The 26,623-nt window shown below is 42.6% G+C and overlaps 1 protein-coding gene across 2 annotated transcripts in view; it reads right to left on the bottom strand.

Moving 5' to 3' along the window:
- Positions 1 to 6,769: 6,769 nt before the first annotated feature.
- The window catches only part of GAREM1 (GRB2 associated regulator of MAPK1 subtype 1), a 195,755-nt gene continuing 175,901 nt past the window's right edge, over positions 6,770 to 26,623 (bottom strand). The window contains exons 5-6 of one of the 2 annotated variants that reach the window (XM_021686087.1): positions 13,723 to 13,889; positions 6,770 to 12,030 (exon numbers count right to left, since the gene is read on the bottom strand). In XM_021686087.1, the coding sequence (XP_021541762.1) occupies positions 11,133 to 12,030; positions 13,723 to 13,889 (1,065 nt within the window). In that variant the 3' untranslated portion in view covers positions 6,770 to 11,132. The remainder of the gene's footprint in view (positions 12,031 to 13,722; positions 13,890 to 26,623) is intronic. The other variant, XM_021686088.1, reaches the window with a different exon arrangement.

The following is a 26,623-nucleotide window of genomic DNA, read 5'->3' as shown; positions in this document are numbered from 1 at the left end:
GAGATCAATCCAATCTCTCCAGTGTTGTTTGCCTGGTGGACCTCTTTGGCTGTGATAAGAACACGTTTATGAAATCAGGTTAGAGAATGTTTTAAAGCATCCTCACGAGCTAACTGGAGATAGAATGAGAGAGCATACAAGGAATTCAGGGAAATGTGAAACTCGGGCTAAGTCTGGGTAAAGATCTAAGAAGGTCCAGGAAAAGAGGTGTGAAAAGAAATCCAGAATGGGGGAAGATGGAGTAGATGGGGTCCTTTATTTCAGTGAACAGTAAGACCCGCAGTGGTGAGTGAAGAGAGCAGCTGAGTTAGGTGAGGAGATAAACAAGTCTGGTAGGGGGATAATCCACAGCTTGGAACATGGCTTCTGGAATTGAACATGGGTATCGAATCCTTGTCTCCAGCAACCACTGCCCACTTGCCCTTGATAATCCTCCTACACCAAAATCCAGCCCTGACACCAGGTGAGAGTCAGGAGGAGACAAAAACCTGTGGATGGAAGATGAATGCTCTAAAAATGGCCAATATTGGCACCATGGTAAGACTAAAAATATGAAGAAACAACACGTCTCTCAAAGGAGACGGCAAGGGTTAAATAATAGCATTTTTTTTCATCGAGCATTAATGCTGGTGAGATATACCTAATGGTTAACCGAGTAAGAAGAACATGTACTTCATTTTCCCATTCCATATTTCAAACTGTTCTTTTATAGTTAGTTATCTGTGAAAGATAAATGAGTTATCTCAACCTTCCAAATAACAAACTATCAATGATTAACTAATTCATGGATCCCAGTACTTTATGTTACTATAATAGTGCTATCTCTACAGGTTGTCTTTTTCTTTCTTCCAGCACAAATAATTTCCACATCTTTCTATCATCCAGGATAATTAGTATAGAGAAATCTCACTTCTTCAAAATGTGCCCCAGATAACTAGCATACAACCGCGCTGAGGCCCTGGTGACAAGTCAAGAGCTGTTCTCATCACGGGAAAACTAGGAAGAACATGAACATTCTTGGGCCTGAGAAAGAATGTAATAGACAATGGCCCGACTCACAGTTAATCACATGGAGGAATAGGTAAGCTTTTTAAAAAACTGTGATATAACTAACTTACATACCATAAAATCGAGTGGACAATTTAAGTTGCAAAATGAGGCAGAAAAGGAAGAAGCCGGGACCGTACAATGTAGAAACGAGAACTTCTCTGGAGATCTCTACATATATGAATAAATCATGACAGTGTTTGAGGGTTTTTTTTTAAATTTTTTTTTTAAAGATTTTATTTATTTATTTGAGAGAGAGAATGAGATAGAGCGAGCATGAGAGGGGGGAGGGTCAGAGGGAGAAGCAGACTCCCTGCCGAGCAGGGAGCCCGATGCGGGACTCGATCCCGGGACTCCAGGATCATGACCTGAGCCGAAGGCAGTCGCTTAACCAACTGAGCCACCCAGGCACCCCTGTTTGAGGGTTTTTAAAGTCCTGTCCAGGACTCAGACTTTGAGTGGGTTCACGAGTAATCCTGGCTCAAGGATAGATCAGTCAGGTCACCTCCTGGATTGCATCTACTTCAATGGTAAAATGATAACTTACATAGCCTTTTTCCATTTTAGAAGGGGCCAGCTAGGACATATATGAAGAACTGGCATCATTCTATAGTCTTCACATAGATGAGAAACCATAGTGAGAGCTTTTATGTGTAGGCCAGGGGTAACATAAAAAGAAACACAAAACCAGGAGAGCTGACCATTTTACAATGTGAAGAACAGTGTTTCTGTGTCCCAACTCCCAGAACAAAGCCATTGTCCCATGACCCCTTCATCTCCAATCACTGACATGTGGTAAAAACAGGTAAGTGTGGTTATATGAAAACTTGAGCAATCATACTAATTGAAGATGGCAACCTAAACTCAAATTGAAATTATTTAATTTATTTATTTAAAATTTTATTTTAGTTTTATTAAAGTGTAGTTGACATACGATGTTACATTAGTGTCAGGCATACAACATACTGATTTGTTAAGTCTATATGTTATGCTGTGCTCATGAGAAGCGTGGCTACCCTGTCACCATACATCACTGTGACAGTGCTTTAGACTGTATTCCTTACGCTGTACCCTTCATCCCAGGGACCTATCCATTCCATAACTGGAAGCCTGTACCTCCCACGCCCCTTACCCATGTTGTCCATCCCTCCACACACCTTCCCTCTGGCAACCTGCACTTTGTTCTATGGGTCTCTTTTTACTTTTTGTTGCTTGTTCATTTGTTTTGTGTTTTTTAGATTCCACAGGTAAGTGAAATCATATGGTATCTGTCTCTCTCTGTCTTATTTCACTTAGCATAATACCCTCAAGGTCCATTCATGTTGCAAACTGCAAATCTCATTCTTTTTTATGGCTGAGTAATATTCCGTTACATATGTGCATGTGTGTATATATGTGTGTGTGTACACACACACACACACACACACACCATTTCTTCTTTATCCATTCATCTATCAATGGACACTTAGGTTGCTTCCATAACTTGGCTATTGTGAATCATGTTGCAATAAACATAGGGGTGCATATATCTTTTTGAATTAGAGTTTTTGTTTTCTTCAGATAAAAAAACTGAAATTACTGGTAGTTTACTAGATTTGTAAACTCATCTCCTTAAAAGTTGAATTGAGACTTCCTTACCTTGTCAAAAGCTGCACTACTGAAAATAGTAAAAAGCACAGAGAATGAAGCATAAACATATTGACGCAAGAGCTGAAGTTTGACGTTTTCTTTGTTAAAGTTTATCTTTTCTTTGTTCTTCCTTCCAGGACCAACTAGGTAGGTTCATGGTTTGATTAGGGTGAAGGAGGATTGAAGGAGATTTACTTTTCCAATCTTATCTTGGAAGTCAGCTTTAATGTAATGATACTTGAGAGATTTTGTTTCTGGTTGAGGGCTTTGTTGCTCAAAACCAACCAATGGAATTAAAAAAAAAAAAAAAAGGAAGTACAGCTTTTTTTTTTTTTTTTACTGATGAGCACCATTCACTTTCAAAATTCCAGAGACTCAGAACCAAGAAGGGACAAGGCATCTGATAGGTCAGTTTTGCACTTTGAAAATTCCTCTACCTCTTCCGCAATGGAAATATGCATAGGAGCCAAGGGGATCCCACCCCAAAATGTGCCACTTTAGCATACTGATTATCCTAAGTACGTAAGAGGCAGTTGGTGCAAGAAGGACACTCAGACCCTCCCCTGTCCCCTGAAAGCAGGAAATATGTCTCCCATGAGAAAGTTATGCTCCCTGTGCCAGGAGATCAAGAGATATCCTTATCACCAGATATGGGAAATTTAGAGCCAAGAAGGCTGTAAACAAAACAAAACAAAACAAAACAAACCAACAAACAAAAACCTTTGCTACTTTTTACTAATTTACTACCCTAGTCCAAATTCTGTTTAGAATTCCCTACTAATTGAAACTCCCAAAGTTAATTGATTCCTTACAGATTTATTGTCTCTTTGTCTAAAAAGTATAAAAACTTCCAGCCTTGGTCATTTCTTTACGTTTCACTTTCATTATTGGGCCTCCGCGTGCATATAATAAAAGTTTGGTTCTTTCTTCTGTTAATCTGTTCAATTTAATTCTTAGTCCAGCTGGAAGACTTCGAAAGGTAGAAGAAGAATTTTTCCTTCCCTACATATGGCTTGGAAAAATGACAGTGCTCCACTTTCAAATGACTTATCTTTTTTGAGCCACTTCTTTCTGTTTCCATGACTTCAGGATTCCAATGTGTTTGGCTAAGGAAAGTGGAAAACTGAATGAGGGGAAGAGGGAGACCACCAATACAGGCCGGACTTAAAGTTTTGCCCCTTGTCTCACGGCTGTACTCTATCTGAGCTGACTGGAGTTAAGCCTTGTGTAGTCATTAGCTGGTTGGAAAAGCCCGACACCCTGCGGCCATGTTTAGTACTACAGTTGCTTCTCCAGCTAGGTGTCCCAATTTGTAAACTCTTCCTAGGGCTTGGCATGGCTGGATACAATGGGATGAAAGGTGTGTGTACTCTGTGTAAGTTGTTGTTGTTGTTTGTGTGTGTGTTTTTTTTTTTTTTACATTTTTTCATTTTATACCTGTCTCACTATCTCCACAGAGTCATCCCTTTTGATCAAAAAGCAAGAGACATGCTCAGAGCCTCCATTTTATAAGCAGGAGAGGTTTCTCTTGATTTTCAGCTAGCACTGCCTGGGTAGCATCAGTTCAAGATCTTAGAAGACAGAGAAGTTGGAGGACCATGATAGGAAATTCTTTGCACTAAAAAAATTAATTTTTAAAAAAGTAATCTCTATGCCCAACATGGGGCTCCAACTCATGACCCTGAGAATCAAGAGTTGTATGCTCTACCAACTGAGCCAGCCAGGTGCCCCCCTAAGAAAAAAATCTAAATATTATTTTAAAAAGATAAAAGTCAAGGAAATTGGGAGACAATGTTGTAATAGAATGAATACAGAATGGGGAATCAGGAGACTTTATTTCTAGCTCTGATTCTGTCACAAACCTTATGTGGTCTGGGGGAAGTCATTTACCCTCCATGTGCTTCATTCCTATAAAGTTAAGAGGTTGGGGGTGTCTGGCTGGCTCAGTTAGTAAAGCCTGGAACTCTTGATTTTGGGGTCATTAGTTTTAGCCCCATATTGGGTGTAGAGATTACTTAAAATAAAGTTAAGAGACTGGACCAGACCATTTTCAAGGTTCCCTCTGGCTCTAAACTTCTGTGATCTGTCCATGGATAGTTTTCCTGTGCCCTGCACAGTTGTGCTTCTGAGCACACAGAAACTGCTCTTTTTTCTCTCTTTTTCTTTCTTTTCTTTCTTTCTTTCTTTCTTTCTTTTTCTTTCTTCTTTCTTCTCTTTCTCTCTCCTTCCTTCCTTCCTTTCTTCCTTCCTTCCTCTCTCTTTCTCCCTCCCTTCCTTCCCTTCTTTCTTTTAAAAAGATTCCATCTTTAAGTAATCCCTACACCCAACCTGGGGCTTGAACCCACAACACTGAGATCAAGAGTCAAACGTTCCACCAACTGAGCCAGCCAGGCGCCCGACTCCTTATTTTCACCCACTGCAGGTGGTCCTAAGATCAATCGTGGCTTGGTCACTCTACCATATCTACTCCTCAATTGCCTGTGTCTTTTAGAACCAATATTTCACTCAAGTCGATGGGCACATACTGATCTTTTTTAGTTTGTTTTATATCCATTAAAGAACTGAAGTCATTGGCTTAATTAAACTGTTAGAAGAGAATGAATTCATTGGCAAATCATATCCATTAAAGAATTGAAGTCATTGGCTTAATTAAACTGTTAGAAAAAAATGAATTCATTGGCAAATGATGCAAACGATCTGGGACCTCTGAACAAGTTCTTATCTTGCCGTCTCTTAAAAAAGTCTACTCAGAAGTCTTAATGATAAATACAAGTTTCATTTGTGTCATTTTTTTTTAACTTTATTGTTATCTTGATCTTGATGGCACAAAGCCTGGCCACCAGCAGGAATGTGATGGTATTCATGCTATCATTCAATAGAACCCCAAATAGCATCTACTTTTGGAGACACAACAATGGAGACATAAGCCCTGATAGGAAGAGCTTATAGCTTACAAAGGGACAAGAAGCTAGGCCAGCACAGAGGGCAAGCTAACTGGCTTTGGGGATTGGTACTGGTAAATCCAGAAGGAAGTGTATGAGTCAGCTAAGCAAGGAGGGGCTGGGAAAATTCATTGCAGTGAAATGAGAATTTATCCAGTACTTAATCATTCTTTTCAATGATTTGGCTTTTTCTAACCTCAAGATATTTGACTCTAACCCAACTTATTTCTAAACTCAAATTTACTTTGCAATTTTCAGTTTGGGGGAGTGATATGTCCTAGTGTCCGTCTGATGTAAGTACTCCTAGGACCTTGAGACAGATCCTTGCATGCTTTAGCCAACTCCATCCTACAGGTTCAATGCTACACGTTCTTCCAGTGCATATCCCAAAAATCCAGGGAAGAAGCCACCTATGGATTTAGTTATAAGCTTTATCCCTGTGAAATAGGACAGAGGGTTGAAGGCTTAAATAGAAGATGATTCGAGAACGCTTTGTCTAGTGAAAGTCAGGAAGACTCTGCAGGATTGTGAAGCTGGGGGAGGGGGTCCTGTTGGGGGCCCAGGACATGGGTCTTTTCGTCCTCTCAGCCCCTTAACCCTACCCCCAAGCCTCTCCATAAAACGGTCTGAAGCTATTTCATGCTATTTCGAGTAAAACAGAAGCTCTCCTAAGCAACCCCTACTTGCCATTTGCCAGCTTCTCTGTAAAACTCACTGGTGGATGTCGCAGCAAGCTGAAGACCCATGACTTTCTCCAGTACCCCCCACCATCTCTCACCGCTTATGTTGGCTGTAATTATATAAATTCAACCATGTATAAGCCAAAAAGAGAGGAATGTGTGTTGTTTCTTTTCCCCACACAAACATGGACTTCTTTTTCTTTTTTCTTAAAGCTCAGCAGTTCATCTCTATTTGTCTTTTGTTCTAACTCCTGACCACACAGGTACTGGGTTTTCTTTGAATGCCATCGGGTGACCTGGCTCCCAGCTGCTTCTTTGTACGATACCCATTGTCTTCAGTCTCTTAGTACAGAATAGGCTTGCAGCATTAAGAATCCCTTCAGACACGTTCTCATCTCCTTCATGAGGGTGGGGAAGAGAGTTCTAGAAAACTATGCACTAGGTCCAACTCACTGAGGAACTGCAAGAGGATCAACTTTTAAATTTTCTTTATTTATAGACATTTTGGAACCATTTAAATCAACAATGAACTTTTTTAGACAGAACATACCATGTTTATCTTGAGGTACACATTGGGCCCATTAGATAATGCTCTGGAAAGTAACACAACCGTTAACTGGTAGTTAACACCCCCGGTTTTCCAAGCAAAGAACCTATAAAGACGGTTACAAAATTCTTTGAAAAGAATATACCCTTTCCATTTAAATCAAGGAAAACTCCCCCAATTTTTAATTAATTGAGTTCAATTTTTAGGCTTAGCTTAAACAATTATTTTAAATGGAACTTAATATGAAAATGGGAGAAGAGGTTGATAGCTAAGAAATGATCTGAGCCCGAATACATGAGATTGTAAACAAAGGAAATTTATAATCTGATAAGCTCATTACAAAATTCATAGCCTAAAAATTAGACAGAGCAGCAAAATTACAGAAGATATTTGTACATAGTTTTAACTGATATCACGTTTACCCCTTGTTTCTGGTTTTCACAATGAGATCAATTTTAAAACACAAGTTTTAAAGACTAAAGTTTTAAAGACTAAACTGCAATGTGACTTGACAAGAAGGGGCCATGAGAATTCCACAATATTACAACCCCACAGCATAAAAAATCCTACTTTCCATCATTTGCATTCTGGGCATTTTACTCTTTTTGCCCTAGCAGCCCATTGCCTTTATATTACTAGATAAAGAGTGGGAATTGATAGAATGGTCATAGTTTCTGAAAGTCTCGTGTGTCCAGTAGCAGATTTAACTTTTCTGGGGGACTGACGTTGAAATTTCCTTTGAATGGTTCACGAGGTACTTTGGAAAATGGTTTTGTTTTCCAGTTTGTTATTCAAAATGTTAATTTTATGCTCTTTAGGCATGATGAGTAGTGACTTGTTACACAAAGTGTTTGGAAAATGAAGGACCCTCTATCCATCCACATCCACCCCCTGAACTTCTCAAGGAGTTGTATGGATGGTGTGCAGGTGGTTCTGGAATGTGAGCAGAGGGTGTTTATGCCTATGTCTGAAAACAGTTGGAATGGATTGTCATAACAGTTTCCCATAAGATTGTTTTATTTCTACATGAGACAAGAATAAACATAGCAATTTAGTCGAATGGGCAGCTTGCTGAAACTTCATAAACTTGAATGGTATATGTGGGTTGAAAGAGTGTAAATGTAAATTTCACAGTTCATAAAGTTGAGCAGCTCAACTTCAAGGAGAAATGTGCCGGCGTTTACAAGATTCTGAGAAAGAATAGGTCCGGGAGTGTGTGAGTTCTCCCTTCCAGCATGAGTTAGGTCCATATTCTACACTTTAGCTGCTTGGTTTGGCTTATTCCTGATTTTCTTTTCTGATGGGGGCCATGAATTTAAACCCCAAGGAGGGTCCTGTTTAGACAGACACTTTCCCCCAAGCCCCATGGTCACCGCACTGACTGCAGGGAACCTGCCAGATATGCTCAGTCTTGACCTGGTTGTGTTAGCAAAAGTTCTGCTTCTGGGGATCTCTAGAACATCATTTCTCACTGCGAAACTGCAGCTCTTAGCAGGGAAAGGCCGGTTCCTCCCCGTCCCTGCACTGTGTCTCTTGCTGTGATCCTCTCTGCCTCTACGTGCCTTGTCTAGTCAGGGTGCCAAGGTCCTCTACAAAGTGTTCAGCTCAGGAATGGCAACTACATGTATCTGTGCCTTTGGAGATGCCAGAAGATAGTTATCACAGTTAAAAACATTCCTAATCGGTAAAAGAGAACATTAGCTAGTGGGAGTCAGAGATACTTTCAGTCTCTAACATATTCTAAGTTTTCACGATCACGTGGCGTTGATTTTCTTACCCCTTTAATAAAGCCTGCCATTTCTTCCATCTGTGATTCTTTGAAGACAGAACACACTTAACTCTCCATACATCCAACTGCCCAGAAGATTTCCTGTCTTTCTCACACATATGCAGTCTCAGCAACTGTGATTTTAAATATAAACATCATGAGCTCCAAGAAGGCTTTTTTTTTTCAGCATTGTCGAGTCATACCAGCATAGTGCCTGGCAATAAAAGGTGCTCAACAAATTTGAATACATGACCCAAAGGCCATAGCGCCTGCCCCCAAGTAGTCTCTATATTGCCAACAATACAAACTCGATGTACACATGCCAGGACAAAAACCAGAAACTATTTGTGTCGAGTTTTTGCAAAATAAAACATAAAAAGAGAAACATAAAAGGAGTCAGCTGTTTATGTGGGGCAGCCTTCACAGTAAACCCAAACCCGCTCTGTTCCTCCTGCCGGAATCTGAGAATTGTGTCCAAGGGTCAGGTACTTAAAAGCAGACTCAGCAAGGATTTGCTAGAGAAAAACGTGCAGCGTTTCAACTGCATCCTCTGTTTTTATTTTAAAAGAAAGTGCTGAGAGGTTAATGTTGCCATGGAAGTGGTTGCTGACACAGAAGGATGTTTTTTTAAACATGAAAGTCACTGAGGGGTCTCATGTCATGTGAGTGCAGGACCGGAAACTTCCATATAGATTTTTCAGTTACTTCTGAAGGGGCGCTCCAGTTTTCCTTATGGGATGCATTTTACCGAGAGTATTTACATTTTGGGAGATGTGTGAAGGGAGGAAAAAAAAAATGCCTTAAAAAAAAGATTTAGGATGGAAAATGAGAAGAGGTTCAATTCACCTCAATTCTAAACCAGGAGATGGATTAAGAACATCTTTAATGTCAAGAAATAAAGCCATATTGCATATTGCATGTTGCGTTGTCGTGGGTCTTGTCTTTACCTTTGTTTAGGTATTTTGGTGAGCAGGAAGACTGGATAAAAAGATAGAAGCCAATCCTGCAAGTCATATTGACGCTTGGTGGGCTGACCTCAGTCACAGATGTCTGCACATCCAGAATCAGACTGGGGGGGAGGCAGGGCTAGGGCTGGTGGCTTGCTTGGAGAACTAGAACTGTTCTAAGATTTACATTCCTTCAAAAAGTCAACAATGATGATGAGGCCATATTTTGGAATTTTTAATCACATCTGTCAAGAACCGTCAGAATAATGTCCTGGAATTCTTGGAATAAAAGTATGGTAATAATGTATTGTCTTTGGACGAGAGGAAAGAAGAGGCTTATGAACGAAACAAGTGTACTTACTGATACTTCATAAAAAATTACTCAAAAGATGAAGGTCGTAAGTCTGATTTTTGAGCTCTCCTGTAGCACAAGCGTGTGGAGAACACCTAATACACTCTGAGAAATGCTCTTCAGACCTCTTGCTGTTAGACACCGGGGAAAAAAGAAGACTCTCAAACCGGAGATGAATTACCCTCTGACAAGAAACTACCATTTTCCCAGACATCGGCATGCAAGTATTACATGCAAACCACCGCCCATGGGCTTACAATCAAATTTAATTCTTTAATACAGACCCTCTACTGATTTCTTCCAAGCTTTCAGTGATGAAGCCGAGTCAGACTGAGCTTCGAGGGGAAGGGTTCTGAGAATCTTTGGAATCATTCTGTCCACTCTTCCTAAGAGCGTCAACTTAGTTAACAGCCCCAAACCTCAATGGATCTTTGAAAGTGAACAGATGTTACCTAAAATATCAGACTAATAATGATGTTTAAAACATGTTTGTATTGTGTATACATATATACACATATATGCATATATTCTGCGTTTTTTTTCTCCACTGCTCAATAAAATTAGCAGCAGTTACAGATAAATTATTGTGGTCATGATTTGTATTATTTCATACATCCTCTATCAACATGTGACTTTTGGAAAATGCCTTTTGATGAAAAGATCCCCACCAAGCATATAACAAACAGTAAAGTGTCATTTCATATCACTAACATTTTCAGGCACAAGAGTAAAACAATTAGCACTGAGCAATCCAAACGACAGAGCACAGAATAGTTAATTGTCTAAAGTCGATTCCCCCAAAGGAGAGAACTGTTGTTCAAAAAGTGTTTTTTTTTTTTTTAAGTTCTTTTTTGTTGTTTTGTTGTTTTGTTGTTTTTTTGATTCTTACGGTTTTCAGCTTTGGCTATTTTGTAATAAATATCATACCTTCTCGCATAAACCTACTTGGGTGAGAATTAATTCTCTGAACATGCCTTTTGTCTTTGAGCAGCTGTTGAGTGATGTACAAGGCACACCTCTAAGTGTTCTGTACAGCATTTTTATTGATGTACAAAATAGCCTGTTCACCATTCAAAAACGTAATCTGCATAGTAAGAGTTTCTCTTATCCCTATTTACAGAGAAGGTTTTTAGTGCAAAAAACATGGAATTGTGTCCCAGCCCACCCCTTCTAGCACACACATTTGTCCGTTTTGTTCAATGCTAGCTGGGGTTATTTGGCTATATTTTGGGCCTCCAGCCGTTAATGAATTGCATTATTTTCTTCACCTGCAGTTTGCTCAATTTGAAATCCTCGGAGAGGATTTCTTCCGTCAGCTGAACGAGCAAATTCCCATCGATCTTTTCAGTAACGAAGAATGATATGACATCTTCAGACAAACCAATAAACCGTAACGACTTGGACACTTCTTCTATAGAGAGTCCCGACAGGTCAGCGGGCGGCTGCCATGGGGAGCCATCGCCGCAGGACCTGGGGGCCAGCTGGAGGTGGAGCGGAGATGAGAAAGGGTAGGTGACGGAGAAGATGTCCTGCATGCCCTTTTTAACAAAGTACTGGTCCTCAGAGAGGTCCGGTGACCCAGACTCGGGGTCTTCCTCAGCACCATCAATTTTCAGAGGCAAAGGAGAAGTGTCCGAGGCGGCTTTCTCTTCCACTGGTTTTGGAGCCCTGGGGGGTAAGGCAGGGCACGAAATACTCTGCTTGGTTGTGTCAGCAGCCAGAGTTTTCTCATCCGTACTCTCCACAGAGTAGCTGGCCGACTTGGGACAGGCAGAGACGCTCCCGCTGAATTCTGAAGTGACGGAGCCAGGGGGACTGGCCAAGAGCTCGTGGCTGTCCAAATCAAAGGGTGCTGGGCAGTTTCTCTTTGGTGTGCCTGGTGTCTTCTGTCGCGGGTAACTGTAGCTCCTGCTGGGGCCCAGCAGGAAGTCGCTCCTGGTCTGGCTCTCTGACGCTCCCGAATAATGGTTGGGCCACGAGAGCCTGGAGGAGAGCGTGTCAGCAGAGGGGCTTCCCATCGGGGACTTGAGGTCCACAGAATCAGTTTTCACGCGGTTGCAGGGATAGCAGGACACAGGCGCACTTTCGGAAGGACTTGTGTCGCTTTTAGGAACGCTGCTTAAGAGCAAACACAGAAAGGGAGGTGAGTCAAAAGTAGCAGCCAAATATCGAGCCGACCCGTATCCCCCAGATGTCACTTCTGAGTAGAAAAGGGCAGCTAGGAAGAAAAATACAGTATTTCTTATCATGAATCCAATAAAGTATCTGCTAACTTCACCGGGTTTTAAAAAAAGTCTTTAAGTTACTAAAATTCACCGATAATTACACAGATATGAATTATAATGATTTAAAAGGTTATAGTAGAGGTGGCAAATATATATATATATTTAATTTAACTAACAAGAAAATCACTGTGAGTGGGTCTGGATCTTTACGATGAGAAAAATTCTTTTTTTTTTTTTTTTTTAAGATTTTATTTATTTATTTGACAGAGAGAGACACAGCGAGAGAGGGAACTCAAGCAGGGGGAGTGGGAGAGGGAGAAGCAGGCTTCCCGCCGAGCAGGGAGCCCGATGCGGGACTCGATCCCAGGACCCTGAGATCATGACCTGAGCCGAAGGCAGACGCTTAACGACTGAGCCACCCAGGCGCCCCACGATGAGAAAAATTCTTAAGGCATGTTTAGGCTTATCACCAATAGGTCGTGTGAATGATGAGTAATGTCTGCAGCAGGTCAGGGTGGCGTGAGAGCTGCAGATGGGGCCTCGTGCCTGTCATCCTTGGGCCATGTGACAAGACTACAGCACCAGCACCTATGACTCTATTTCCATCCCAAAGTCTGAGGTGAGAAGAGATGCGTCAAACACAATGCTTGCCTTGGCTTCTATTCAACTGAGTAAAACTAGCATAAGGATTTCAACGTCCAGAGAACAAAAAATAACTGCAAAAGAGAGCTATTTTACATGGTGAAGACCAGACATGGAGCAATGCCTTCAACTTGGGGGCCATATTTTAAGAGTGACAGGGAAGCCAGGGTGTGCTCAGAGGTGGGGTGACCAGGCTGATGAGGGACCAGGCAGCAATGCCAGGGGAAATAGCTGGAGGAACTGAGGCGATCTCTCTGGAGAAGAGAAGACTTACATCTTAGCTGACTTCAAATTGTTCACAGGCTGACAAAGAGAAGCAGGGAGGATCTATTTTTTTTTTTTTCCCCAGAGGAAAGAAACAGTTGAAACTTATGTGGAGATAGATTTCAACTGGATATAGGGAAAGATTACCAAAAAAAATCACTGGCGTTTGCCAACGATGGAATGAGCTGCAGTGCAAAAGAAGGAGCTCACAGCACTGGAAGGATCCAGACAGAAGCGAATGGCTACCAGACCGCAGCGGTCAAGAAGGGATTCCCGTACTGGTTGGAAAGGCAGAGCAGAGCCAACAGGACCCTTTCAACTCTAGGTCCCGGTTGAAGGTGCTGTTGTCTGCTTGTGCAGAAGTGGGAGTGGAAAGAACGAGAGGCTGGTTTGTGAGAGCTGGTGGCACTCCGTGGCTTGCTTTAAAGAGAATCCAGTCAGCCTTTATCGCGGAGTTTCTCACCTACACTGTGGTTTCTTTTCTTCCTAGGAAACTGGTTCTTCCATCCTCGCTTGAAACCAACAGGGGCCCCATCATGCTTTTCCAGTGAAATTCTTTTGTGTTTAAAGAACACGTCCTCTCCCACCTCCTGCCCAGGCTACAGCTACCCTTGGCACTGTTCTCAAGAAGCGGTGAGCTGGCCGACAAGAAGACGCATGCCCTGGCGTTAAGACTTACATGTCGTGCAGCCCTGACGAATAGTAGGACAGGGTGGGGCTGGGAGAGCGAGTCTGCTGCCGAGCTGGCTTGGCCGTACGAGGAGGGACCGAGGGGCTTGTGGACAAAGGCTTTGCGCTTCGGGGTGGAACAGGAGGGGCGTTCAGGAGCCGGCACTCTTCCCTGACCTGGCGCGGAAAAGAACACTCTGGGTTAGCAACAGACTGACAACAGGTCAAGTTGCTACTCTTAAAACAGTAACGGCAGGGGCATAAGGCGGGGTGGAGCGAGAAGACCGCAGCACGTGACGAGGATGATGAACACAGGTGCTGCCCGAGATCAAATGCACGCCTGTCACGAACTTGGCGGGACAGACCGATTTTCAAGGGGACTGCGTGGCAAATGCCCGTGGCCACTGAGCTGTGGCCAGTAACGTGAACGACAGTGAGTTCAAAGGCCAGTGACGTGTGAGCTGTGTAAAACGGAAGTATTAAGAAAATAAGGACGTAAGGCAATTATGATTTTTTTTTTAAAGATTTTATTTATTTATTTGAGAGCGAGAGAATGAGAGACAGAGAGCATGAGAGGGAGGAGGGTCAGAGGGAGAAGCAGACTCCCCGCCGAGCAGGGAGCCCGATGCGGGACTCGATCCTGGGACTCCAGGATCATGACCTGAGCCGAAGGCAGTCGCTTAACCAACTGAGCCACCCAGGCGCCCCGGCAATTATGATCTTAATAGAGGATCAAACTCTTCTACTGGGTTGTGTTTATCCCCTGTTCAAACTGAATTCAGTGTGATCCAAACCTTCGGGACTGGAGGCTCTTCTCCAGGGTGGAGGCTCCTTCTGAAGTTATGTGCAGGGCTTCTCACTCCTAAGTGTGCATGTGAATCACCCGGGATCTTCTCAACGGGCAGACTCTGACTCAGCAGACCTAGGGCGGGGCCCAGGAACCTGCATTTCTAACTAGCTCCCGGGTGTCACGGATGCTGCTGGAACAAGGCTGCAGATGGAGTAGTGAGGCCGACTTCCAAACCCCAAACAGCACTTTTCATGAGAGCTGCCTCTGACTTCCTTCAGCTTCACCTGGGAGAGGATTAGGTGACCTGTGAGGTCCATGGCTTGTATGAGTCTGCGGGCTGTTACCCCCCCCCCCCCCCCTTCTGTTCCATTCACAGAGGCATTCGAGAATAGGGTTCTTTTTAATGAAGCGGACATTTTTAAATGTACTTCTCTGTGTCAGGCAGCAGGGGGCAGTTTATACCCGGTTCTGCTCATCTACCAGAAGCCACACAGGTAAAAACAGCCAATTCCGACTTCGTCAGAAAGGTCCTTGCCTACTTTTAGGCCGTGTTCCCAACAATGTTTTCACCTTTGCCTTCAATTTCTTTCTGTCCCCGCAGCTCTGGGGTAATGAGGACAATGAAACAGCAAGCTTCCATTAGCTTTGGTATTGTGTTTGCTTAAGACCAAATAAAATAGGTTCACGTGCCATTGCATCCGCTACACCTACACGGCACACTGGGCCTCTAACTGGCTCCCAGACCTGAGCCGCTTGCCAGAAAAAACCAGACGCTATGGAAAGTCACATGACCACGCAAACCTCAGTTCTAAGTGAAATGGAAGCAATTTAAAAAGTCTCATCTGTTGCATTTCTTCCTAGCACAAAGGATCATTGCTCCCACCCGGAGGACCCATAGCCCTGGTTATTGGGACCCACTGGTGATTGTTTTTCATTTGGAAAAGCTCTTTAGGCTGAAACGAAGTATTCTGAGCAGCAGATTCTCTTCTCCAATAGCTGTAGGCTTTTCCCTTTTGAGTTTTTAAAAAAGAGGTAGTGGATGACTACAGAAAGAAAATCTGGGAGGACATGGGTTTGGATAAGGAAGAGAGAGAGGATTATTCAGCTGGCTCGGGGCGGGGGAGGGGGCAGGAACTCCTGCACCACTGGAAGGTCTCCTTTTCTTTTCTTTTTTAAGATTTTATTTATTTATTTATTTGACACAGAGAGACAGACAGCTAGAGAGGGAATACAAGCAGGGGGAGCGGGAGAGGGAGAAGTAGGCTCCTGGCTGAGCAGGGAACCTGATGCGGGGCTCGATCCCAGGACCCTGGGATCATGACTGGACCCTGGGATCATGACCTGAGCTGAAGGCAGACACTTAACAACTGAGCCACCCAGGCGCCCCCGGAGGGTCTCCTTTTCTTAAGGAGCTGAGAATCAACTAGGACACTGAAAACCTCTGGCCGGGTTACCCTACTGGCTGGCTTTCAGGAGTATATATTGGTTACAAAATAAGTAACCAAGATAGTGAGTCAGCTTCCATCTTGTTAGTGATTTGTACAGGAGCCAACTATGTTTCTTTTCTTCCTTAGGGACTATCTATAGAATCTAGGATGGATGGGTGTTACTTTATTATACCTGTGCCTGATTCTGTTTATGCTTATGGTAACAGGAATGGAAAATGTAAGGTAAGGAGCCTGTCCTATAGCTTTTTAATTTTTAAAATAAACAGTCCCTTTTCAATACTGGGTTAGAGAAAAGCACAGGAGAACATGGTTAATGCTGAATTTGATTTAGAAATTTCTAAGTTCTGGAAGTAGTCATTAACTGTGACGTTTCATTAGGGCTTACTTACCTAGATGTCAATTATGATATGCTGAGATGTCCATGACAATATGCATTTTAATTCAAAGTAACTGACTGACTTAGGTCTTGGAACACAGAAAAGCGGCCACCTGTGACCTATGGGAAGTCCCCTCTTCCTGTTCTTCTAACTAAGGTCACTTTGAGCTGGTTCTGCCATCCTCTTCTATAACGGGGCAGTCCCAAAGAGCTTTCCAATAGGTTTCCCACATGAGAGGAGGTGTGGAGAGGAAGTAGTGGAAAGAAGCATTTGTAGGGCACAGGGCCCGGGGGAGGTGAGCTATGGCGAACTGGAGTGTTTATAGCTAAACTCCAGACTATATCAGAGATAAAGGAAGTGTTTGGGGTGGCCACAGGACTCCTGAAAGGAGTAACAGAGTGTGTGTGTGTGTGTGTTTCTCGCTCTTAGGAGATGGGGTGGAGTCAGTGAAGAGATGCTACTAGAAGGCCAGAGAAAGGTTCTCTTCCCTTGTGAGGAGAGGGCTGTTTGGGTGTCATTGTGAGTCTAGTGGCAAAGAATCAGGCTGATTTGAAATCCATTTTGGAGAAAAGGTAGTTGAAAACAAAAACAAAAATGACTTTAAAAAGACCTGGCCCATGACAAGAATTCAGGTGTAATTTTGTAGAGGTACAAAAGGGCCAGCTTGTGCTGCTCCAGGCAAGTGTGTTAGGGCCGCCTGGCGCTCAGCACAGCTGACTACCTGCTCTCTACGTGTTACGTTTAACTTGTTACTTCCTTTCTTTCTATTTGAAAGGTTTTGTTTTAAGTCATCCTGGGGCTCGAACTCACAACCCCGAAACCAAGAGTTGCATGCTCTACCAAGGAGCCAGCCAGGAGCCCCCAGCTTTATTACTTTCAACTTATTGCTGCAGATTCTCAAATGAAGTCATATGCAGTTTATGGGAAAAACTATACGCTTTGGTGAAATATATACATTTTGGGATCCAGAAGTTACAAATAGTGAGGGTTTACTGTGCCATCGTACTTCCTACCTCCTACGCCCTTATAACAGTAATTGTTCTACTTTGCTTCTTGATTGGATTCAACATGGAACATATATATCCAAGAGCAGTGTAGTTCTTTTTGAAATGAATTTTATCTGACAATAAAAAGCAATTTACAAGACTGCATGGCCAATCACCCTATTTCCAGTTTCCCTCATATTCAATTCCACTTTCAAGTACTACATTTTCAGTGGATTCCTTGTAAAAGTCTCAGCATGTGGCTTTCATCACGTTACTTCCCATCTCCAGTGGCACCCTCTGATTGCTGGATAAAGTTCAGCCTCCCCTGCTTCCCACTGAAGGCTTCTGCAGTCTTTCTGGCTATATTTGGTAGCCACAGAAATTACTCCATCCTATTCCATCTTCCTAGTTATTTCTCCCACCACTCCTCTATATGAGCACAGGTCCATCCAAAGAGGCAGGTTCAGCGTCGCCTGGACACGCCTGTCCTTGACTGTGCCTCTCTGCTGTGGTTACTGCCTGTCTCTTCCTAAATGCCACTTCCTAAGGCTCAGTCCCAAACATTACATGCTTGGTCTGGGACCACTGCACGTGGCCGCCTGTACGTGTCACTGCTTCTGAACTCGGCTCACACTGTTTATATTTACTTACTTTCCATGTATAGTCAATTAGTCTGCCAGTGAAAATGGTAGGGACTGTCATTGTTGTTACTGGTACCCTGTGGATGACAGAGTTTGGGGATTCGTTACCTCGGGTACAAATATGTCCCACAGAATGCTAGGTAGAGGTTAACAGATGTCACAAAAAGATACAACATAAAGGCACTTTTATTTTAAAATGTATACTGTAAGAATGCCTTTTATATTTTTATGTGGAAATTATTATTGATAAGTCATTTGGGCTGGATGTTAATTTTTTGTGTGTCCTCATATTAGCGTCGATCTCGAGAAAAAGTGCGCCAGAAGACCTGTCACATATGACCACCCTCAACTCTACCCCCACCACACTGGGCATAGCAGGAGTGTGAAAATGACAATGATGGTATTTCTAAATTGGGAAATAGTCAACCCCCCCCGAAAAATTACTATTCTCAATGAGGATATTACAGAATACAGCATGGCTGGCGGACTAGAGTCCTTCTCTTCCTGTCCAACACAACATGTAGGGCAGCACGGGAGGGTGAGGTACCTGGATTATCAGGAGTAAACCTCCAACACTAGTCCTGAGCGACGGGCTGGTGTTACTATCACAGATTATGCATAACCTTTGCTACTGGTTCATCATTTCTGGTTACGAGTAGTTTGGGTGTTTGAAGAGAAGCTCCTGGCTCCTGCTGGTTAGGACAGCATCAATGAACACAACATGGACTCAGGTGGCAGCAGGGAGAGCTGGCTCCCTGCTGTCCCCAGAGCCTTGCTTCATGAATTCTCTGGTCTAAGCTCTTCCTTCCGGGGCACCTGGGTGGCTCAGTCGGCTGAGTGTCTGACTCTTGATTTCAGCTCAGGTCATTACCTCAGGGTCATGGGATGCTCTGCACTCAGCAGGGAGTCTGCTTGAGATTCTCTCTCTCTCTCTCTCTCTCCCCCTCTGCCCACCCACCCTGCCCCCGCTCGCATGCACACACACAATTTCTCTCTGAAAATCAATCAACCAATCTTCCTCTTTCCAGCAGTTCCATCTCCAGTACAATTATCTCATCCTTGCTCCTTCACTGCAGGGCCTTCCCTTTCGTAAAATGCTCAATGATTACATTCTTATCAAATGTAAGACACCGCTACTCAGGATTAAGAAAACTTAGCATTCATGCAGCAGACTGCTAACGCAGGGCTAAATATAAAGGTAATTTATTGAAAGGCGGAAATGGTGAGTTCTGCTCTTTCTAAAACACTCTCTAGTCACCTTTCTTTAGTGTACAAGGCCTATTCACGTGACTGCCATCTAACACACTGACATAATTTAATAGTCAGGGTTTGAAGTAAGCTGTAAAAGGTGTTTGGGGACTAAGAGCTGAGATCAGAGCCACTATGTACTTCCACTGTCCCTAAATGTCTGAAGAACATGGCCAACCCTTTCCCTTTTCCTACACACTACATTAATTCCATTTTGCTATTGATTTGTTCAAATGTATGTTGAGTGCCTATCACATGCTCACTGAGCTACTGTTACGTATACAAAAATGAGTAAGCTCATGGAATTAGTTGGGAAGAAGGGAGACAAACATATAACCAAGACACAAATTGGTTCTGTAATAACAGAAGTATAAGAGCAAAGGTTAGTAGGAGCACCATTAATTTATTCAAGGTGACAGAAGAAGAATGAATTCATAGGAAGTTGTACTGAGAAAGTCTTCAGGAAGAAGGAATTATGAGTGTGCAAAAGGCAGAGGGGCATGAAAAAAACCCCCACCAATGTGATGCTTGGGTCTGGGGGCTTCAGTGATGAGGCAAGTACTGGTGCCATTTATCAGACAAAGAAACTTAGAAGGAAGAACAGAGCTTGGGAGAAGCCAAGGAGTTCCGTTTTGAAAATACTGAGCTTGAGTTTGATGCTCTACCAACAGGATCTGCGTGATGGTGGCAGTGGAATCTCAGACGAGAAGCAAAGCAGGCTGAACCCCTAAGGAATGGGCAGAAGAGGAGACAAAGAAGGAGGAAACGAGTGACTCTATTTTAGCAGTCCCCGAGCAGAACCCTGCCCGAATGGCGTCAAAGAAGTGAAGGGAGGGGAGGACAGCAGAAAGGCGGTGTAAGGATGAGAACATGTCAGGAAGTCAGGAAAGGTCTGGAAGATATGTGAGAGTTAGCAGGTCACTGCGGCTCTTAAGCAAAAGAAATCAGAATGAAAAAAAAAAAGAAAAAGAAAAAGTAAAAAGTGTGGAAGACAGATTCCAGTGAGTCAAAGGCAGAACAGGAGGTGAGGGTGGACTCAGGAGGGCACATCACTCTTTTCAAGAATACTGACTAGAAAAGAAGGAAGAGGCGGTTATTAGAAAGGGACAGTGGGGGCACCTGAGTGGCTCAGTCGGTTAAGCGGCTGCCTTCGGCTCAGGTCATGATCCCAGAGTCCTGGGATCGAGCCCCGCATCGGGCTCCCTGCTCGGTGGGGAGCCTGCTTCTCCCTCTCCCTCTGCCTGCCTCTCTGCCTACTTGTGCTCTCTATCTCTGTCAAATAAATAAATAAAAATCTTTAAAAAAAAAAAAAAAAGAAAGGGACAGTGGATTGAAGAAGGCATGGCTTTTTTCTCCCTAAGCTTGGAAGAAACTTTAAAAATGTGCCCGGGTATATACATGCACACACATAATAACCTGGAAGCCTCCTGGAAGTGCTTACTGACTCCTAGGACCCATGCTTTCCCTTCATTTAAGAAGACAGAGAGGAGAACAGACATTTTTCCATTGCTTTCTGCCTTAGCCATTCCATCACTGGCCACTGTAAAGCTAGGAAAGAAATTAAGGGTAACTTACTGTCTAATAGCCAGAGCAAAGATGGAACACACACCCAACAGAATGAATGACTTAGGAAAGTTTATGTTTCTAAGTGAAGGTGGTCAACAAAGTCAAAACCCAACCCCAATCTTTGGTTGAAATCAAACGCGTCATAGAATGGGACTATTTTCTTCATTTTCAGAATACGGTCCATGAAGTTTAACTTGCTTTCCTGACTCCGGGAATAGCAATTAACTGTCCTTTCCCCTCTCCACTCCCTTCAGCTCTAACTCCGTGTGGCTGGGAGGGAACTGAGCACAGTGTAAAGGACCAATCATTTGTGAAAAATGGACAAGAACGTCTTCTCCCTAAATAGCCACACGTTAAAAGTAATGCATGAGAATCTAATCAAAGTAACAAAGCTCATTATTGCATGGTTTGAAAACAAGGTTACATGTATTTGTTAATGTATGTTTATTATATGTAACGTTTGTTACACATAATTAGAGCATTTTATATACATTACCTATGATCTAATTTCTTTCTCCTGTGACATTAAGTTTTTCTCACACTTCTAGGGATTAAAAGAATACAAGAAACCAAAGACACACCAAGTGTTTATGAAACAGCACAGTGTAGGGATGGGGGGGGGTTTGGTATAATATTCCTTGGAAAGTTTTCATTTCTTGGAACTCTCTACTTGTCTTCTCTGGAAGAAATAACACTTTTTATACCTTTTCACTAACTGTACCAAAGAGACTGCTTAAGAAAAGTAAATGGAACACTTACTGTGACATCTTTCGTGTAGCCATCTTTTTGGGGGGAAAATCAATTTTATCGCAGTGTACTCAACTTTTAAATCCATGGCAATGGATCTGGAGACCCCTGCTGACAAGGACATACACTTCCTTGTCTGTGGTTTAAAACATACCATCACATGCCTGAGGGTGAAAATCTTCTGTCTCAAAGATCATGCTGCTTAGAATCGTGGGCAGTCACCGAAGAGATTTCGGCATCACTTAGGCGGGGTAAGGATCATTTTGTTTCTTTGTTGACAATGATTCAGAAAATACCCAGATACTTTAAGTGAGCTTGATCTACAACTGGACTCACCTGTACTGTGAATTTTCTACTCTAAAAAGCCAACTTCAGGATAATGTCAGCAATCGAAAGAAAGGAGTTTTGTAACCATGCTTCCTTGAACTTTGCAACTTTGCCTTCAGTGCCTGCCCTCTGCCCTGGATTTTATATTGCTTCCCACACTCCCTCTCCCAGATAACAAAATCATTACAGCCTTAAGAAATCTTATTTATAAAGAGGCTTTTATACAAAGAGTTCATAACCCTGTCACATACCCATCAGGATATTTTCAGCCGAACAGAAATGAAAGTTTATAATGACAAAACAGCAATAAATGAAACTCTATGTGATTAATTACTCAACGGTAGATGTGATTTACAGTCAAAATCCTGATTCTTAGATGAATACTTTTTTTTTTCCTTCCAGTTTTATACACTGATGATAAGGACCTAAAGACAGACCTAGGTTTGAAATGACCTCCAATCTCCCAGCCTCAGGCAAGGGAGGCAAGGCAGAGGCCACTTACTGGGCGGCAAGGAGGGCAAGTGGTTCTGAAAAGAATACTTGTTTAAATTCTAGGGTGCTTCTATGGACTCAGAAGAAGGAATATGCCACTGGGGGAGAGAATAAAGCCCTTTTCTGAGCAAGGAGTATAATACATGATAGATCTATTTAAACAGTATATAACCTTCACATTAATGTGATTTTGTGCAAATGGTACTCAAGAGTGCAGATCTGAAAACAAGAGCTATCCCACAGAATATTATAATTATTAGCATTCTCATCATTGAGACTTTCAAACGGACACAGGAGAAAAACACTTCTTGGTTTAGAAGGTTTCATTTAAAAACAAATAACCTACACAAAACCAGAGGCAATTAGTTTCAAAATTACCAAAACACAGTAATAATTTAGTCCTTATTTCAATTAACAAATGGGAATGTAGGTATGGCTTGCTCTCAGAGTACTCCTCAAAAGTCGTAATTAAAATTAATTAAATGTCAAATGCCTTAGGAGACCTCATTAATTAGTGGAATCCTGAGTGAATCTTTTTGTAGAGCAATTACTTTGAAAAATAAATAGTCACTTACAGATTAATCTTTTTAGTACCTAAACCTGAATATTACCATGTCAGATTAATTTAAGAAAATCTGGCTTTTAATGCCTTTTCTAATGTTAACATTTGATACAGGGCAAAAGCCCAAAGACAAAATAAAATAAAAACTCAGTCAAATCAGTTCTCACAGCCACTTCCCTTAGTTTATAAACAAACATCTTTTTATAGCTTTTTTCCTAACTTTGGTAGTCATGTGAGGTCCCTAATTCTGTAGGGTGGATACCTCCAGGTGGTGACACCTGGTTACACCGTGACCTAGCCTAGCCATGCTGAGGAACAGAATTTGGCAGGACAACTTGTTAGTCTTTTTTTTTTTTTTTTAAAGATTTATTTATTTATTATTTATTTGTCAGGGGCAGGGGAGGGAGAGCATGAACACGGAGAGCGGCAGGCAGAGGGAGAAGCAGGCTCCCCCCCTGAGCAGGGAGCCCGATGTGGGGCCCGATGTGGGGCTCGATCCCAGGACCCTGGGATCATGACCTGAGCTGAAGGCAGACGCTTAACCGACTGAGCCACCCAGGCGTCCCAGCAACTTGTTAGTCTTAATATTTCTATTCAGGTTTGTCTGGGAATTTCAGTTTCTTGACGTGAGCTTGCAGCCTTAGGGCTACATGTGGCTTTTTCCCAGGTGCTCTAAAGCTCTTCAAAACTCCAACTGCTCCCATGAAAGGATTCGACATTACTGGGGTCCAGGATGCTGAGCATTTCGGTACCTCTTCGATGAGTACAAATCTGGCTCCACAGCTGGGTAACTATAACATTAACACCTAGCTTATCAAATGGATATTTTAATTAGCAATAATCGCGCCTCAGATGGGAAGAATGTTTTGTTATTTTTAAACCCAATTAGGTTTTTGTAATATCTCAGAGACCAGTAAAATGAAACTATCACACATGCTTTTGGAATGTGGGGACAAAGGGCCCCTGCCTGGGTGCTGGGCTGACTATGGAGGGAGATGCGCCTGTTCCCGTCAGCCTCCTTGACTCTTTGAAGAGGTCTTATACCCTCATTAAGAAAGGACTGAGGGAAAAAACCTCCCAAAAAATCATTTTCCATCTGACCCTAAATTGGAATCTGTCCCATATTGAGTTACGGCTACTATTTACTGAATGCTTACCAAGCGCCACGGAACAGTGCCAAGTACTTTGTACAGTACAACAATGCAATGAAGAAGCTGTTATTCTCCCCACAGAAACTGACTCAGGGAGGTTAAATATTTTGCCAAAGGTATGAAGCTACTATTTAAGGGTGAGGAGGATTCAAATCCATGGCTCCTTTTTTTTTTTAAAGTAGGCTTCACACCCAGCATGGCACCCAGCGCGGGGCTTGAACTCATGTCCTTGAGATCAAGACCTGAGCTGAGATCAAGAGTTGGATGTTTAACTGACTGAGCCACCCAGGTGCCCCTCAAATCCACGGGTCTTAAAGTGATGTTACATGCCTCTAATTAGAATTGCAGCACAATGCGGGAAACACAGTAAGCGTTATCATCAAAGGGGAAAGATTTACTCTCATGGTCACAGAAAGAAACAAAGACCACCAAAATGTGCTGGAGACAGAGCACAAGTACGTGTTATAACTTCAGACACTGAAATAGGAAGGGAAGGAGGAAGAGAAGAATTAGGAGAAAAGGGACAGGTGGACATGCAATGGAGCCATTCTATCCCTGGATGTTAACACGAATGGGTCATGCACTGTGGCAAGTAGACTGCATTCGCCAAGTACCAGCTTTGCTTCCCTTACTATGAAAGACATGCTTTCTTTGACTCTGTTCTATTGCTCCAGCACCTTCTATCCTTAAAGACCTGGTGGGAGTTGTCACCTTCCCAGATGATGTCTCACTTGAAAGCTTATCACTGTATTTAATTATCAGGCAGGATAGCTGTTAGGTACACGGTATGTCTTTCTCCCAGGACTCACTCCAGTATAACTTTCCAGAGAAGTTTTATTTAATTCTGTGGGAATGCTTAAATTTATGCCCCATTAAAGTTCCCTTTTGAAAATTACAAGCTGAAGCCACATCTAACAATTATGACATTTCTTTGGATCCCACAGTTCCTAAAAATGGAAAACTCATTTCATGGTCACAGAGCCAAGAAAAAATATGACTTCATTGGAAATGCCTAATTTTTTAAAGTAAATTAAGTGATTTCAGGTGTTTAAAAAAATTTTTTTTAAGATTATAGCATTCTATAAACACCGGACATGCTCTGAAAAGACTCTCTTGTAAGACATTACATCTGAGACTAGAGACCACAATCTCCTCCTGTGAAGTTTGCTTTTGCTTTCAAATTTAACTCTCATATTTTTTAGTACCAAGGTCAAGAACACAGCCTCTTAATATTTATGTTCTTACTCATCTTTTATTACACCACAGAAAAAACAACTGGCGCTAGCTTCCTATTTCTAGACTTAGTTACATAATGACTTTGGGTATGACCATTATGGATGAGTCAATCAATCATCTGACAAACATGAGTTCCCACTATGTGCCAAGTAGGACCAAAGTTCTATAGGAACAGCTCACCTGGTCACACTCCTATTGAAGATCAGGGTTCCAAGCTTCCAGTAACATCAAATATATAGTTGAGTTGAGACACACTGACCACTGCTTACTTTCCAGGAGGACTGTCCCCTTACTTTTTACCTGCTTTTTTGGGGGTGGGTTGGAGTGGGGGAATATCCTCTGACATGAATAAAAATACCAAGGACTCTAAACTTCACCAAAACTTGCCCGAAATTTTCCACAGCCCCTACTAGGTACTGGGATCTCTGGGCTTGTGTCTTGAGGTCTACGGAAGATCCTCCAACGAGCAAGGTAAAATCCAGGTCTGCAATCTCTGGGGAGTTCCTGCATCTTAGAGCAAACAGCCGGGGTGGGGGAGGAGTCCCCCTCAGGAAACTCTGTAGCAATGAGGTCCCTGCATGGACAGCTAAGCAGGATGCCTGCCCAACATTCAGGGCTGTCCATGACCTGGCTCCAGCCTTTTCAGCCATCACTCCCCTTCCATACATTCTAGTCACCCTATTCTACCAACTCAACAGCACTTTCCGTTTTCCCTCACCTGTCTCTCCCAGCTTCCTTCCATACCTTTGCTCATGCTATTCTGTCTGGAATGTCCTTCTTTCTCATCTCTCTGCTCTTTTAACTCATGCATGTTCCCTCAGCTCATTTAAAATGCCATTATCTCCATGAAGACTTCTCTCATGCATCACCCAACGAGCAGTTTCTTTCTCCTCTGAATTCCCACACATCATGTCTATCTCTCTTCTATTGTTTATCACATTTTAACTTGTATGACAGTCATTGCATTTCATTTGTTAACTTCCCTATAAAATTGAAAGATACCAGAGTCCAGAGTGCAGGTCTTATTTATGGTCCTATTTCTTGCATCCCACTCAGTATTTCCATGGTTTTGAAACTGGGTTCTGTACAGCTGCAGGGTTCCACAGAGGTGTCCTGAGACCACCACGGGGAGCAGAGAGAATAGATGCATGTGGAGACATCCTCCCCCTCAATGTGCTTCAGTCAGATGGGTTCTGAATTCTTCTATTTATTGTGATTTGTGTAAGCTTTTTTTTTTTTTTAAAGGATTCTGCCAGATAGGAAAAAAAAATTGCAGTAGACACTGTTGAATAAATGAACAGAACTATACCCAATGTCTCTAATGCTTTCTTGATTCAGAT

Source organism: Neomonachus schauinslandi, chromosome 14, assembly GCF_002201575.2.
Source record: "Neomonachus schauinslandi chromosome 14, ASM220157v2, whole genome shotgun sequence".
Taxonomy (NCBI): domain Eukaryota; kingdom Metazoa; phylum Chordata; class Mammalia; order Carnivora; family Phocidae; genus Neomonachus; species Neomonachus schauinslandi.
This window is presented reverse-complemented; position numbering and strand designations above follow the sequence as displayed.